This window comes from Nannospalax galili, unplaced genomic scaffold, assembly GCF_000622305.1.
Source record: "Nannospalax galili isolate Female #2095 unplaced genomic scaffold, S.galili_v1.0 scaffold1149, whole genome shotgun sequence".
NCBI classification, from domain to species: domain Eukaryota; kingdom Metazoa; phylum Chordata; class Mammalia; order Rodentia; family Spalacidae; genus Nannospalax; species Nannospalax galili.
Genome location: NW_008359817.1, coordinates 898,449 through 914,435, shown reverse-complemented (window position 1 = coordinate 914,435; position 15,987 = coordinate 898,449). Strand labels below are relative to the sequence as shown.

Here is a 15,987-nt window from a genome sequence, read left to right as displayed (position 1 = left end):
GGGGAACGCTCATCCACTGCTGGTGGGGCTGCAAACTGGTTCAGCCCCTATGGAAAGCAGTGTGGAGAACTCTTAAAAAACTACCAATGAACCTACTATTTGACCCAGTTATACCACTCCTTGGCGTATACCCTAAGAATTCATCCTATTGCAGAGGCATTTTTACATCCATGTTTGTTGCTGCTCTTTTCACAATAGCTAAGAGATGGAAGCAACCTAAGTGTGCCTCAATTGATGTGTGGATAATGAAAACATGGTTCATTTATACGATGGAGTTTTACTCAGCAATAAAGAAAGATGAAATCATGAAATTTGCAGGTAAAAGGATGGAACTAGAAACTGTTACACTACGTGAAGTAACAGAGACTCAGAGAAAAAATCGACATATGTTCTCCCTCATATGTGAATCCTAGAACCAAACCCTGATAAGTGAGTATGTATCCAGACATAACTGTAGGAACAAGGATAATGGAATGGAACCAGGGAGGTAAAGGAAATGAAAAAACCTGAAAGAACAGTAGGAGACAGGCCTTAGTATGGGAGATATGGACAAAAATTTGGTTAGTTTAAGGGAGGGGGGAGGGAAGGGTATACAAGGAACCTAGGGGATAAGGGGAAAGAAGGAGCTCAAAAGAGGTAGGACTGTAGGAGAAGGGTATTAGTAAGGGAGAAAGGGGGGCGATGGGGGCACCTTAAGTGGGAAAACTACAGTGGAGGGGTAAGACAATGCGAGAGATAAATAATGCCTAGCTAGTTTTGAAAACCAGAGGGAACCATATTACTCCTACAACCTACTGACAAATGATACATAGCAGATCAAGAAATCTATGTCCAGGTCAGGTTTATCTGAGAACAACTGGTCTTTGCCCAAGACTTATATACATGACACACAGTAATTCAAAGTACTGGACTGGTGAAACTAACCTTCTTGGATGTTTAACAGACATTCTTTTGAGGCCTATACTAATTTGGTTAGAGGGACATAAAGGACAGTTTTTGCTCCTTGCCTTCCTAGGTCGACTAGTTCCAGGGGACTATGAGCATCTCTCAAAGTGTCCTGTAATTGTGGTTGGTCACCTGTCCTCTTGATCAAGGAGGCCGAGGAGAACCCACCAGATGGGCTTGAACCAGTGTCCAGTCTATAAAGAGGAGGGTCAACACGGAGGAATCACTTCCTCCATGCTTCCAAGAGAAGCCAACCATGGTGGAGCAGGACCTTTGACTTATCTTCACATAGATGGAACTGGTAAAAGAAAGGAGCCAGGGGCTGCTCCCAAGCTCATGTGAATCCTGAGGAACAGATCCTCAAACGACCTTAAAAGTAAATATAAATTGGTTTATCTGGGCCAAACTGTAGGGTCTTAAACATCCAAAGGGAAAGTATAACCAAAGATTAAAGGGGTCAATATAATTTTTTATGAGTCCATTTGTATAGCTAAAGGCTACATAACAAGCAACAGTGCCAGATAGGAGATACCTTCTTTTGAGTTGTTGGCCAGGGTGACCAAAGGGACTCCCAAATAGTAACCCAGCACAGAACTGGGAAAATGAACAGCAGACTCTAATCTTATCTAAAGGGGTATTGACAACTGATTGCTGCTTGAAGAGGAACAGCTGACCCTCCTGAAACAAAGACCTCTAGATAGGCTGACTAGTTTCACCAGAAGGGCAAGCAAGTACTTGGGATTGGCTGGGGTGCTGACAACACAGCAGACAGTAGTAGATAATTCAGAGTATAAGGGCTCTAGTGGGGCGAGGGAGGCTGTGGGAAGGTGCCATCTGGGAAGTGGGTGTATAGTTGAATAAGATGGTTTGGGATGTTCTGTGTGATACACACCCACAAATCAAATTTTAAAAAATGTATTATATTTGAGGAGGAAGCATGGAAATTTGCATCATGCTAATTAGTAGAGGTGATAAACATTATTATTGAAATCTACCAGATGACTTCATAGCCATACACAGGTGCCAAGGATTCAAGTGCAACCGATTATGACTAGTAATAATCAGATGCATACAGATTAGAGATGAATGCGCCAACATCTCTCAGTGTTAGTAGCAAAAACAATGATTCTTTCTGCAAGGAACATTATATTCTAAAATGAAATGGAGATCTTTTTTAAAGGTTAAAAAACTCATTCAATTTTATGTCTTACAGGGCTTATACTGAGATCAATATTGTATAACTGTATTAGCTCAACTGAGAACCTAGAAACTTGCACCCAATTTTGAAAGAGATGTACTCCTGCTCTGGAGTGTATTACTGAATATGTTAAATCTGTAGTGAAATGCTTCTTCTAATCATGTAGTTATTAAAAATTAAATAAATAATGATTAAAAAATAATAAGAATTAGTAGATATGAAATACATTACCATTGAAATCTACCTGATGACTTTATTTCCATGCTCAGATGGCAAGGAGCTCAGAAAGTACCAACTGTCACTAGTTATAGTCAGATATATAGAGATTAGAAACTCATGTACAAACATCTTAACGTCAGTTGCATTGAAAATGAATTTTTCTGTGTGAAACTGTGTATTTTAATAATGAAACGAATATCTTTTTTTAAAGGTTAAAACCTCATTTTATGTCTTATAGGGTTTATACTGAGTACAATATTGTATAACTGTATTAATTCAACTGTAAACCTAAAAATTTACAGCCAATTTTGAAAAAGATACATCTTAGCTCAGAAAATTTGTTATTGAATATGTCAATGCTGTTGTAATGAAATGCTTCTTCTAAGTATGTGTTTATTAACTGAATAATTAACTGGGAAAATGTGCTTAATAGAACATAATTGAGCTGTTATAATTATAACCTAATTTAGAATGTGCCTTTCTTAACCTCCCTTCCACCCCCTTCCTCTATCGACCCTACCATCCCCCTCCCTTTCCTTTTTTTTTTTTGTTCTTTCCTTTCTTTCCCTCTTCTTGTTTCTTCCCCTCCTCCTTTTTAAATTTATTTTTTATTTTTTTGGTCTTTTTGAGACAGGGCCTCCCTCCTGTTTGCTTATTAGGGGTTTAGTTCCTTCCAGTCAGAATACAGGTAGAGAATGGGAAGTGAGCACTGACCCACTGTATATGAATAGAATAAGAGGGAAGGAAGCGAAGGACTATAACCCAGAAAAGGTAAGCATTAGAGAGGGAAGTTTGGGAAGAATACTCACTGATATATTCTGAGAAGCCTATCAGAGCAACAGAGGAGCCAGTTCGGCTACTTCCTGGGAGGCAAGATTTGTTTATTTCTTTATTTTTGGTCTTTTTGAGATAGGGTTTCCTCGTAGCCCCAGCAGGCTTGGAACTTGCTATGTAGACCAGACTTGCCTTGAACTCACAGAGATCTGCCTGCCTCTGCCTTCTGAGAGCTGGGGTTAAAGGTATATTCTTGATAGAGTCGATTAATATTCACCACTAGATGTGCAATGAGTGAGTGCCAGTGAGTGGGAGTTAGAGAGACTATGGCTCTTTAAAGGAACTTGCATGAAAAGGAAAAGTAACAATGACAGGACAGTGAGAGGACAGTGAGTAGCACAGAGGATAAAATTCATTGAGGAGGTCTGAGAAGACTTTCAGAGATGGGGTCAGAAATATGAATGTTAAGGTTAACTAGCTTTAAGTAGGTGTGAGTACTTTTCACTGTGATTAAGGCAAGAAGGTAAGAAAAAGTACAGATGCAGAGCAGTTTGCAGGTACACTGATAACTCTGAAAGATATTTTAGGCCCTAATATTGGTGGATTTGGTTAAAGACAGGATCTCCCTAGAGCCCTAGCTGGCCTGGAACTCACTGAGATCCACCTGTTTCTGCCTCCCAAGTGCAGCCAGGACTTCTGATTTTGAATTATGGAAGCTACTCAAACTCTGGGATGGGAATCTTCTTGATTTTTGTTTCTCTCCCTAGTGGCGAGGTAGAGTTCTGTATAGGTCTCCCAATGTAAGATCCCTTAGCTGTATACATGTTAGGATACCAACTTTATGGTCTGTCATTTCATTTTCTTTTGTGTGTGTTTGTGTGGGTGTGTGTGTGGATACATGTGTAAGTGTGGGTGCATGTATGTGTGTATTGAGGCCAGAGATCAGAGATCAACACCAGGTGTCAGTCCTCACGTAGCATACTTTTTAAAGATTTATTATTATTTATTTATTTATTTATTTATTTATTTATTTAATTTATGTCTTTTTGAGACAGGGTCTCCCTGTAGCTCTAGCTGTCCTGGAACTCACTATGTAAACCAGGCTGGCCTTGAACTCACAGACATCCACCTGCTTCTGCCTCCTGAGTGCTGGAATTAAAGGCGTGCACTACCACTCCTGGCTTTAAAGATTTATTTTTTTAAAAATTTATGTGTAGCCCGGTGTGGTGGCACATGCCTTTAATCCCAGCACTCGGGAGGCAGAGGCAGGCAGATCTCTGTGAGTTCAAGACCAGCCTGGTCTACATAGTGAGTTCCAGGACACCTGGGGCTACAGGGAGATCGTGTCTTCAAAAGACCCCCCCCCAATTTTTTTATGTGTATATGTGTGTGCTTGCATATTTATGTGCATTCAGGTGCTGGTGGAGGCCAGAGGGCATCAGATTTCCTGGAGCTGGAGTTATAGGCAGTTATGAGCCACCAGATGTGGGTGCTGGGAATTGAACCTGGCTCCTCTACAAGAGTAATAAGTGTTCTTAACTGCTGAGCCATCTCTCCAGCCCCACTTTGTTTTCTGAGACAGACTCTCTGTCATTGGTCTGGAGCTTGCAGAGTAGGCTAAGCAAGCCCACTGGTCAGCAAGACCCAGGGATCTTCATGTGTCCTCTTCCCCAAATCTAGGATTTTAGGTCTGTGCCGTTATGCTCAGCTTATTTCTCCTCCCTTCCCTTCCCTTCCCCTCCCTTCCCTTTCCTTCCTTCCTTCCCTTCTTTTGTGGTTCTGGAGATTGGACTCAGGTCTTCATGCTTGTATGGTAATCACTTCTTTAACTAAGCTGTCTCCTCAGCCTGTGGCCTATCATTTTCTAAGGAGATATGTTTCCATTAAGTTCTTAGAACTGAGAGAAAAATCATAGGTTAGATTTGTTCTCCTACTGGGCGAACTGTTCAGAAAGTTCATGTGTTACCAGGCCTCCAAAATTGGCAGCTAACTTTGTCCTTCTGGCCTTTTAGAGTTAGTAGTGTATTAGTTACTTTTCTGTTGCTGTGATAAAACACTATGACCAAGGCAACTTGTGGGAAAAAAGGGTTTTTTTGGATTAGGGTTCCAGAGGGAGAGTCTATCATGGTGGGAGAGGTGTGGCAGGAGGCAGCTGGAGCAGGGAGCTGAGAGCTGAGAGCTGAGAGCTCACATCTTTAAGTAAATGCTGAAAACAGAGAGAAAACTAGAAGTGAGACAAGGCTATGAACTCCCCAAACCTGCTCCCAGTGACACACTTCCTCCAACAAAGCTGAGCCTCCTAAACCCCCACAAACAGCACCACCAACTGGAGACCAAGTGTTCAGATACGTGAGCTTATGGGGCACATTTTTCTTTTCTTTTTCTTGTTTTTGGTCTTTTTGAGATAGGGTCTCCCTGTAGCCCCAGCTGACCAGGCTGGCCTTGAACTCACAGAGATCCACCTGCTTCTGCCTCCCAAGTGCTGGGATTAAAGGCATGCACCACCGCGCCCAGCTATGGGGCACATTTTTCATTCACACCACCACAACTACACAAAGCCAGTAATCAAGGTGCTTGCAAAGCATGGGTCTTTCTTTCTTCCAAGTGCATCAGGGTAAATGAGCACTAGACCTGTAGGGAAGGAGCCTAGATAAATCCTTGTTAAGTATATGGGGTGTAACAGCAATGACCATATAGAGACCTGTCATTGTTCATGTGACTCTGAGTCAGTAAACTGACCTATGTGTGGGAATGGACAAGGAGCCATGACTGTCTGTGGTAGCTTGAGGTGACCCTTTTTTATTAACCTAGAATATTTATCATCATAGACAAGAAAAAAGGCCTTGGCTAATGTGATACACACATTGCAGTGTGTTCTTTTTTTAAATTTTTATTTATATATTTATTTTATATGTATGAGTATTATTCCTGCATATATGTAAGTGCACCTGTGTTGTGCAGTGCCCTTGGAGACCAGAAGAGGGTGTCAGATTCCCTGGAACTGGAGTTATGGATGTTACCCTCCATATGGGTGCTGGGGTTTGAACCTGGGTCTTCTGTAAAAGCAGCTAGTACTCTTAACCTCTGAGCCATCTTTCCAGCACTGCAATTCTTTCTTAAAACTGAATATTACTCAGGAAAGAAAATGGAGAAAGAGGTCTTAATTAGGCTTTTCATTTAATGTCTTCCCATTTATTCAGTTCCTGAGGAATCTCATGTTAATTAATTAATTAGTTAATTAATCATAGCTTGAAATCTGGTGAAACTGGTTTATCTGAGATATTATAACAGCCTGGTTTTTGAAAAATCATGTCTACCCAATTTGCTTTTGGGCTTAGGCTGTTACCCCCTGTGGATTTGGCCATTCTGACCTCTGATTTCTGAAGGGCTGTATTGAAGTCAAACCTTGGTTAGTGAGGCATAATGGGGTTTAGTGTGCAGCAATATACAAGGGAAGCTTAGTAGAGGACAAGCTTTCTAGATTCTTCTGGTAACTTAATTATAAGAATATAATCCTGCCAGACATGGTGGCTCATGCCTTTAATACCAGCACTCAGGAGGCAGAGGCAGGCGGATCTCCAGGCAAACTAGGCTATAAGATCCTGTCTCAAAAAAGACCAAAATAACAACAATAATAAAGAATATAATTCCATTCCTTCTGATCAGTGTTATTACTTTTACTTAGGAGAGCTAAGATTTGTCAACTCATGTGCTACTATAATTTAAAAGCCAGCTGGGTGGTATATGCCTTTAATCTCACCACTTGGAAGGCAGAAGCAGACAGATGCTATCTGTGAGATGGAGGCCAGACTGGTCTAAATAATGAGTTCCAGGTAGCTGTGGCTATAGGAAAACCCTATCTCAAAAAGACCAAAAAAAAAAGCTAAACAATTCATCTCTGAATTAGATTATTAGTAAGCAGGTACTAGAATTGCTAAGAAAGTCTTTCTGCAGAGCCCCAGAATCCCCAGGTATCCCAAAATGAGAATTTTGAGCTTTAAAACCATCATAGTCATATTTTAAATTATCCAGTGCCTTTAGAAAAAGCCATTTTACATATGTTGGCATTCCTCCTTCCTGTCTACAGCAGCAATTGTCCAGTTCACAAATGTGTCCCCTTCAGTGGGTACCAGATGGCTAGAGGCAATGATCTATCTGTAATGTTTCTGTGAAGGCCAACTTAACTCCATCTAGAGCAATAGGAGTCACTGCTTTGTTCCCACAGAACTCAGGAATCATTCACATGTTCTTGCGGGGATGTTCCTGCCTATAGGTTGTTCTCTGTTCATTCATACATATAGTAACTTTTTTTTCTTTTTTGGTACAAGCAGCAGGGAACCATGATAAATTTAACTAAAAAAGGAGCTTGGAATGAGAATGCTATCTCCCCAACTTCAGGCAGAATTGATCTGGCCAACATTGGGCTGCAGATCAGTTGGGCTGTGATCAGGGCTGCGGAGGCCTCGTGAGCCTCCCTCCAGGCTGCAGCTGTCAGGTCACCGAGCACCAGATTCCTGATTGCCTGCTTGTCTATCTTCAGGACTCAAGTTCCCAGCAGAGTTCCTCTCCTGGAGGACTGTTCTGAGGAGTTAGTGTATGGAAGCTGCTTAGTAAGCCCCGAGTAAATGAATGTGTATAACTTCTTTTAAATAGGCGGAAATTTGTTTCCCGTTACCACTGTAACAGATTTTAGTGGCTTAAAATGACAGAAATAAATTCAATCACAATTCTAGAGGTGAAGCATCTGGAATCAAGATGCTGTCAGGGCCTTGCTACATTCAAAGCTTCTAGTATTTTCCTTTGCCTCTTCTAGGTTCTGGTAGTTCCAGGCACTCTTTGGCCACTATTGCCCGTGGACATCTTCCAGCTCCTCATCTCTTTTCACTCCTTAGTGACTTGAACTCACTATGTAGCCCATGATGGCCTCCAATGCTGTTTTGCCTCAGCTTCCTGAATGCTGGGATTACATGTATGTGCCATCTCACCTGGCTGCTCTGGGCCTTCTTTTGGCATTTGGATTCTTCTCCATGTCTGTTTTCTTAAAGACTCCAGTTGACTTTGATCACAAACCCGATTGTGTCCTCATTTTAACTTGATTACATCTGCAGTGACCCTGCTTTCAAAGATCACATATTCCTGTGGCAAGGATTTAGAAGACAGTTTAATCTGTAACATTCATTCTTCTCTTTTTTATACCCAAGACCATACATTGTTAATGAGGGCACTCTAGTGAAGCCTCAAAATCCTTTTTAATATAGTGTTTTCAACTGTCACATTCTGTCCTAAAGTTAACATCCTATGATGAAATCAGTTTGCAATCTTTCTTTCACAAGCTTTTTGAGAAAATGACTTATTTTAATTGACCTAAATTATGACCGGTACCAAATCACAACTTAGGAAAACAACTGCATTGTCTTAGTATACTCGAACGCCAGTAATGTAAAGCTGTTTTTAAGAAAGTATGTTTTTCAAGTAAGTTAACTTTAATTACATCATCTAGTGCACTTTGTATTTGAAGCAAGTTTCCTTTTGAAATATTTTGGTTCCTCCTTTAGCCTTTATAAAGTTTATTCTCAGATATCTGCTAATGTTTGTTTCATCCTATATCTTTAAAAATATCTCTCTATAGATAAAATAATCGTCGGCAGCTTTATGGGATACTTAAGAATCTTTAACCCCCATCCTGTAAAAACAGGAGATGGGACACAAGCTGAAGATTTGCTCCTAGAAGTGCATCTACGAGATCCAATACTTCAAGTGGAAGTAGGAAAGTTTGTTTCGTAAGTAGAGCCCATTAATTGTGGTGTTTTGTCTTTCTTGGGATTACATCAATCCCTTATGTATCATTTTTATGGATTCTTTAAAGATTATTCTTTGAATTATATGGATTATAGATATGGTTATGTGGTACTCATGGGCTGAACACTGTGTAGAAATTTATGACAAACTATCTTGGTACTTTATTTGTGTGTCTGTGAGTGAGTGTATGTACGCATGTGTTTGTGCTTGCCCCTGTGCATGCATGGAGGCCAGAGGAGCGTGCTGAGGGTCCTCCTCTGTCTAATTGCTGATTAGCCTAGTTAAGAAAATGCCAGCCCTAGTGATCCTCCTGTCTCTGCCTCCCTTGGAGCTGGGGTTACAGGCATGTGTGGGATACCCATCTTACTATGTAGGTACTAGGGATCTGGGGATCCAAATATTGATCCTCATGTTGTGTAGCAAGTGCTTTTTTTTTTTTTTTGAGATAGGGGCTCCCTGTAGCTACTCACTATGTAGACCAGGCTGGCCTTGAACTCATAGGCCTCCCTCTGCCTCCTGTGGACAACCACACCTGGCTCAGTTATGGGTTTTTGATTAGGTTTACAATACTAGACATTAATTCCCTTTTAAGGATCAGGATTTGAATTCAACAAGAAAGTAGTTTTGCCCCTCCCTCATAAACTGCATGCCACTATTACATCAGTGTACCAACTCTCCATTTTTAGTTTATTTTTTATTTTTTGTGGTGCTGGGAATTGAACCCAGGTCTTCATACATGTTAGGCAAGCACTGTACCATTGAGCTACATCCTCAGCCACCAACTATCCATTTTTAATTTTACACCTCTCTCTCTCTCTCTCTCTCTGTGTGTGTGTGTGTGTGTGTGTGTGTGTGTGACTGGAGATTGAAACTCATGCATGCCAGGCAAGTGTTGTACCACTAAAGTACATCTCTGGTCAGCCAATATTGACTAAGGGCTGCTGTGAGACTCTGTTGGGTCTGCCCCTCCCCTTCTTAGTCTCAACTCATAAAGGTATAACTTTCCCTTTTTCTTATCTTCTGTTTGTCTTTTAGATGCTGGTCAGAGCCTTTGTATGTTATTTTCTGGTACTCTGGGCTTCCTTGCTGTTTCTCTAAAGCTCCCTTCCCCACCACGTGGCAGCTTGTCCATGTGGCTGATCTCCATGCTGGCTTAACTCAAAACAGCCTGGCCTTTTCTCCTTCTCTTCTCTATCTTCTTCTTCTGGACAGTGGCAGAGATTTACAGCTTGCCTGTCCTGGGGTTTTCCTCTAAACTCTAATAAAATTGACCTTGAGCTTTGAAAAAACAAAACACAACATGAAAAATGGCTAATATTAATGCTATATGGCCTCTTTATGTGCAGATCTCATCTTGTGATCACTTATTGGAAGGGAAAGGGGGTAAAAATGAATGAATTCTATTGCTGGCCATTGTGGTCTTTTAAAAAAGATTTATTTGTTGGGCATGGTGACACATGCCTTTAATTCTAGCAGAGGCAACTGAATTTCTGTGAGATAGAGGCCAGCCTGGTCTACATGTTAAGTTCTAGGCCAACTGGGATTACAGGGAGACCCTGTCTCAAGAAAACAAAAACAAAAAACAATACTAGACATTAATTCCCTTTTAAGGATCAGGATTTGAATTCAACAAGAAAGTAGTTTTGCCCCTCCCTCATAAACTGCATGTCACTATTACATCAGTGTACCAACTCTGATGTAAAAGCAAGCAACCAACCAAAACAAAACAAACCAAACAAAAAAAGCCAAAAATAACAAACAGAAAACCCCAAACCAGATTTATGTTTTTATTTTATGTGTATGTGTGCGTGTATCTGAGTGTATGTATGTATATGCACCACATGTGTGCAGTGCCGGTAGAGGCTACAAGAAGGCAAGATGGCATTGGCTCCCCTGGAAATGGAGCTACAGGTGGTTGTGAGCTGCCTTTTATGGGCACTGAGAACTGAACTCATGTCCTCTGCAAGAGTAGCAAGGGCCGTTAAGTGACGAGTCATCTTCTAGCCATAATCTTTTAGTCTTTTTTTGAAACAGGGTTTCCTGGTAACTTCAGTAGGTATGTAGATCAGGCTGGCCTTGAACTCAGAGAGATCTGCCTGCCTCTGCCTCCTGAGTGCGGGAATTAAAGACATACGCCACCATGCCTGGCTTCCAGCCATAATCTTGTATGTGACCTGTATTTACAGATAAGGAAATTTTAGAGTGTAGAGCCACATAGCCAAGATTTGGGCTCTCTTTCTGACTCTGTACCATACTATCTTTCCCTGCCTTTATGCTCTCCAAAATTGTGTTGAGTATTTAGGGTACAAAAAAGTTCTGAAAGCACTATTGACTATATGGTAGTTGCATGTAATTCACATTTTTTTCTGGTAGCGGAATGAATCAGGATTTATAGAGCCATTATACCACTCTTCTTTGTATATTATGTAATACAATTCTTATTTTGTAAGGTAGACACTAACACTCTGAAAAATCAGGCGATCACATGTGGCGTAAGGTGCAGCATCAGAACCCCAACTCAGGTCTTCAGACTTTAATTACAGACCTTGTAGTTTTGAATCTGGAACAGAGATTGTACACTGGAGGCCTGCTTGTACATCCTGGTCTGCAGTGTTTTAAAGTTAAAAGACTGCCAACATTTAAGAATCAGGAGATTTCACATAAAATCTCCACTTTCCTGCTTTTTAAAAAAAATTATGGGGCTCTGGCTAGAAGCCCAGACCCAAGTAGTAGCCACCTCCTTTAGCCTGGCCTCAGTTTTCAGTGAATCATAGCCATTTGCAGCCTTTTTCTCATTAATGTCCATTAACTTGACCCCTGAAGACTATGAATTAAGGTTTTCTGCACTGTGCCATGCTTCTGCCTGGAAACCACTTGACATGGCTGGGAGTATAGTTGGGTACAGTGGTGATTTACTCTATTTGAGATTTAGTTCAAGCTGAAATGTTTTCAACACTTTTAATTGAGATCTGGAAATGATCTATGCCATTTCTTAGTAATGAGCAGCGTTAGTGCTGTTTGTACTTATCAGGTATTTCCATGTCATTTTATTCCATTTCATTGAAACCTCTTATTTTCCATAAGGGGAAATAAGCTCAGGGAGATTAAGTAACTTGCCCAAAGTCAGAGGTAAATTAGTCAGAAAGCAGGACCTGGGGCTGGAGAGATGACTGAGAGGCTTGAGAGGTTAAGAGCACTGGCTGCTCTTGCAGAGGACCCGGGTTGGTTCTCAGCACCCATATGGCAGCTAACAACTGTCTGTAACTCTCTTCTGATCTCTGTGGGCTATGCATTTAGCATACAAGTAGGCAATACACTCATACACATAAAATAGCTAATTCAAAAAAAAAGAAAGCAGGACCAGAACTCAGAGATCTTTACTGTGGAAGAATTACTCATGTAAAAAAAAAAAGTCAGATCTGACTTTCTGGGCTGCCTGCTTGGTGTCAGTCAGAAGGTAGTCAGAAGGCAGCTCCTTTTCCCTCTCTTTTCCCTTCTTTTTCCTCCCTTCCTTCACTACCCCCCTTTCTCTCTTCTCTCTGTCAAGATAAGGTCTCACTATGTAGCCCTGGCTGGCCTGGAACTTGCTTTATAGGTCAGACTGGCCTTGAACTCACAGAGATCCAAATCCTCTTGCCTCTGCCTGCATACACTATCTTCCTTTCTTTTTGCTCTTCCATTTGCTTCCCTATGTAGATCTGGCTATCTTAGAACTTTGGTTCCTCCTACCTCAGCTTTCTGAGTAGTCTGAATTAGAGGCATTTGCCATCACCCCTGATGAGGCCTAGGATCCGGGCCTGCAGGCCTGTCAGATTCTGTGGGTGCTCTTATATTTCAGTTTAGATATATATCTATGGATTCTTTGTGAACTCACATTGGCTTTAGTTACGAGATCCTTTGAAAATATTTTGTAACTTTTGGGGCTATATCTGAAACTAATACTTAAAAATGTTTAAAACTCTCCCCATTTTTCAGAGGCACTGAAATGCTTCATTTGGCTGTATTGCATTCTAGAAAACTTTGTGTCTACTCTGTCTCAGGTAAGAAACATTTTTTTTCCTAATATGAAATTTATGTTACTAAGTGAGCTCTTATATAAGCTTAGATAGCATTTTGGGAGCAAATATAAAGCATTCACTTGAAGGTTTTCTTGTCTTGGTTAACATTCCCCAGAATTCATTATTTATTATTCTTTTGTATATATTTTCTTGCTCCACTATTTCTTTGCATTCTTATTTTATTCTTTTTAGCAGATGGTTTCTTAGAATCTGGTTGCTCTCAGGAATTGTGTCCAGGATTGTCTGTGACTAATAATAGAGGCCAGCTTTGGTTACTTAGGACCCTTGACTCAAAAAATACTCAGTAGTAACAATTCATTACATGTTGAGTCATAGTGGCTTGAAATAAATTTTCTTTGGTAATCCTTAAGTGTTTTCTCTTTTTAGTTCTAATTTCTTAGCATTCCGTTGTCTCCCACTAAACCAGATCTCAAGGCACTAATTTTGAGGTGAAACCAGGTTTTGTTTTCTGACATAGTTCAGTGAGGAGGTACATGTACAGTACATAGTTCATTGTGGCTTGATTTCAACATTTTGGCCAGTATTAAAATGAAAGATCTTTTGAAGCAAAGATGTGTTAGCTTTTGAAGGCAGCCCTGGCAACAAAGGGCATGGTCTATGGTAGAAATCTACTAGAAATGTATAGGTGGCATTAGGCATTTGGCCTTTTGTTTTGGGGTTTTTGGTTTTGTGAGACAGAGTCTCACTAGTTGTGCAGGCTGGCCTGGAACTTACTATGTATGTCAAGCTGGTCCATTTTTGTTGTTGTTGTTTTGAGACACAATCTCTCTATATAGCCCTGGCTGGCCTGGAACTTGCAATGTAGACCAGTCTTGCCTCAACTCATAGAGATCCCTCCCCTAGTGCTGGGATTACAGGCATGGGCCATCTTGTCCAATGGCAGCAGCTCTTGGTTACTTTATCCTGTGTTGTTTCTTTCTCCTTCTTTGTTGCAACTTTTTTTTTTTTGTCTTGCTTTGTTTTTTTCTTTTCTGTGTTTTTATCAGAGGCCTGATGGTGTGTGCATTTGGTTTCATGGCAAAAGCTGTTTCTAAAAACAAAAGCTGTTTCCAAAAGTTGGGCATGGTGATGCTTGCCTGAAATCCTAGCACTCTGAAGCTGAGGCAGGAAAATTGAGAGAGGCTAGCTTGGATTAAATAGAGAGTCTTTGCCCTAAAAATATTTTGCTATTTCTAATGAAAGAGATGCATGTATTTGATATTTGAGAATAGCTAGAAAAAAGGTATGATATAGGTTACTTTATTTTGTGGATTTATTTTATTTATTTATTTTTTTGAGACAGAATCTTCAAAAAAAATTCTTTGGTAATTTCATACTTAATTGCAAGGTACTTAGCTCATGTCCATCCCTTTTCTACTGCTTCAACTCCCCTTGGACTCACCCTCTGTCTTCCACACCCTCCTTCCAACTTCACGCCTTCTTTCTTTTTTAGTAATCCAGTGACTCCAATTAATGATGTCTATATGTGTATAGGTGTAGGTGCCATCACCGGAGCCTGGACAACCTACCATGGGCCACATTCCTGAAAAAACTGACCCTCCCTCCTGCAGCAGTCATCAGCTGCCCTTAGCTCCTCAATTAGAAGTGGGGCCTTGTGAGCCCTTTCTCTCTCCATGTTGGAATGTTGACTGGCTTGATCTTGTCCAGGTCTTGTGTTGGCAAGCACATCTGCTGTGAGTTCATGAGTGCCACTGCCCTCTCATGTCCAGAAGACAGAATTTCACAGTTACCTTCCCCAGAACTTTTGGCTCTTAAATATCTGCCCCCTCCCCTCCAGTTTTCCCTCAGGTTACCAAGAGAAATACAAGCTTATTACCTGTGCATTACATAAGTACATGTGCTGGGTGTGGTGGTGCACGCCTTTGATCCCAGCACTTGGGAGGCAGAGGCAGGTTGATCTCTGTGAGATTGAGACCAGCCTGGTCTACATAGTGAGGCCCAGGGCAGCTGGAGCTACAGGGAGACCCTGTCTCAAAAAAAGACAAAAAACAAAACAAAACAAAAAACCGTAAGTACATGTGAGAGCATCCAGCATGGCTAACCCGAAGGGTCATCACTGTGTCACTGGTTAAGTAGGTCCTTCATTTTTTGTAGGATAAAAATCAGTCTCAGATTTAGTTCTGAAGAAAAACTAAAGAGAAAAGTTTATTACAGAAAAGTACAGTTGGCCACCACTATAGGCGGAGCAGTGACAATATATACATTTCATTTTTGGTGATGGGTTTGCATATTCTTGTCTTTTCTAGAAAAGGTTTTGAATACTCATGCATTATCCAGGAAAGGGAGGAGGCTTTCAGTGTGTGTGTGTGTGTGTGTGTGTGTGTGTGTGTGTGTGTGTGTGTGTACACATTTGCACAATGGCTCAAAATGTTTCCCTCAGAGGTTTTACTATACTACTATTTGATAATGAAGGTATAATGAGGTTCAAGGACAGTCTTCAGTCCTTAGACATCTGGTTGGCCACTGGTCTAAACCACTTTGCCTGTAACTTTCTGTTCATATGATCTTGCCTCCAAGTCAGACCTGCCAATTCTCAGTTAAAAATTTGACTTAATTCACCCAGGCATGGTGGCACATAAGCCTGTAATCTTAGGGCAGCATATGTAGGCTGCGGAGGCAGGAGATCATGAGTTTGAGGACAATCTAGGCTACATAGGGAGACCCTATCATAAAACAAAAAACAAAGCAAAGCAAAAACCTAAAACAAAACAAGATACAACCACCACTGCAAAACTTGGCTTAAATATTAGGGGTCAAATAAAGCAAATGAATTTCAAGCTTCTGTCTGGGAACTTGACTAGGAAAAGTAGGGTCACAAGTCTGTTTAAGAAAGTTTTCAGGACTAGAGAGATGGCTAAGAGCACTGATTACACTTGCAGAGGGCCTGGGTTTGATTCCCCGCACCCGTATGGCAGCTAACGAGCATCTGTAACTCCAGTTCTAGGGGATCTGAGGCCTTCTTCTGACCTCCTC

At 41.0% G+C, this 15,987-nt stretch overlaps 1 protein-coding gene across 2 annotated transcripts in view; it reads left to right on the top strand.

Annotated features, from left to right (window-relative positions):
* The window catches only part of Bbs9 (Bardet-Biedl syndrome 9), a 530,763-nt gene that overhangs the window by 26,146 nt on the left and 488,630 nt on the right, over window positions 1-15,987 (top strand). For both annotated transcript variants that reach the window (XM_017795755.2, XM_008823689.2), the window contains exons 3-4: window positions 8,766-8,916; window positions 12,911-12,975. In XM_017795755.2, coding sequence (XP_017651244.1) covers window positions 8,766-8,916; window positions 12,911-12,975 — 216 coding nt within the window. The remainder of the gene's footprint in view (window positions 1-8,765; window positions 8,917-12,910; window positions 12,976-15,987) is intronic.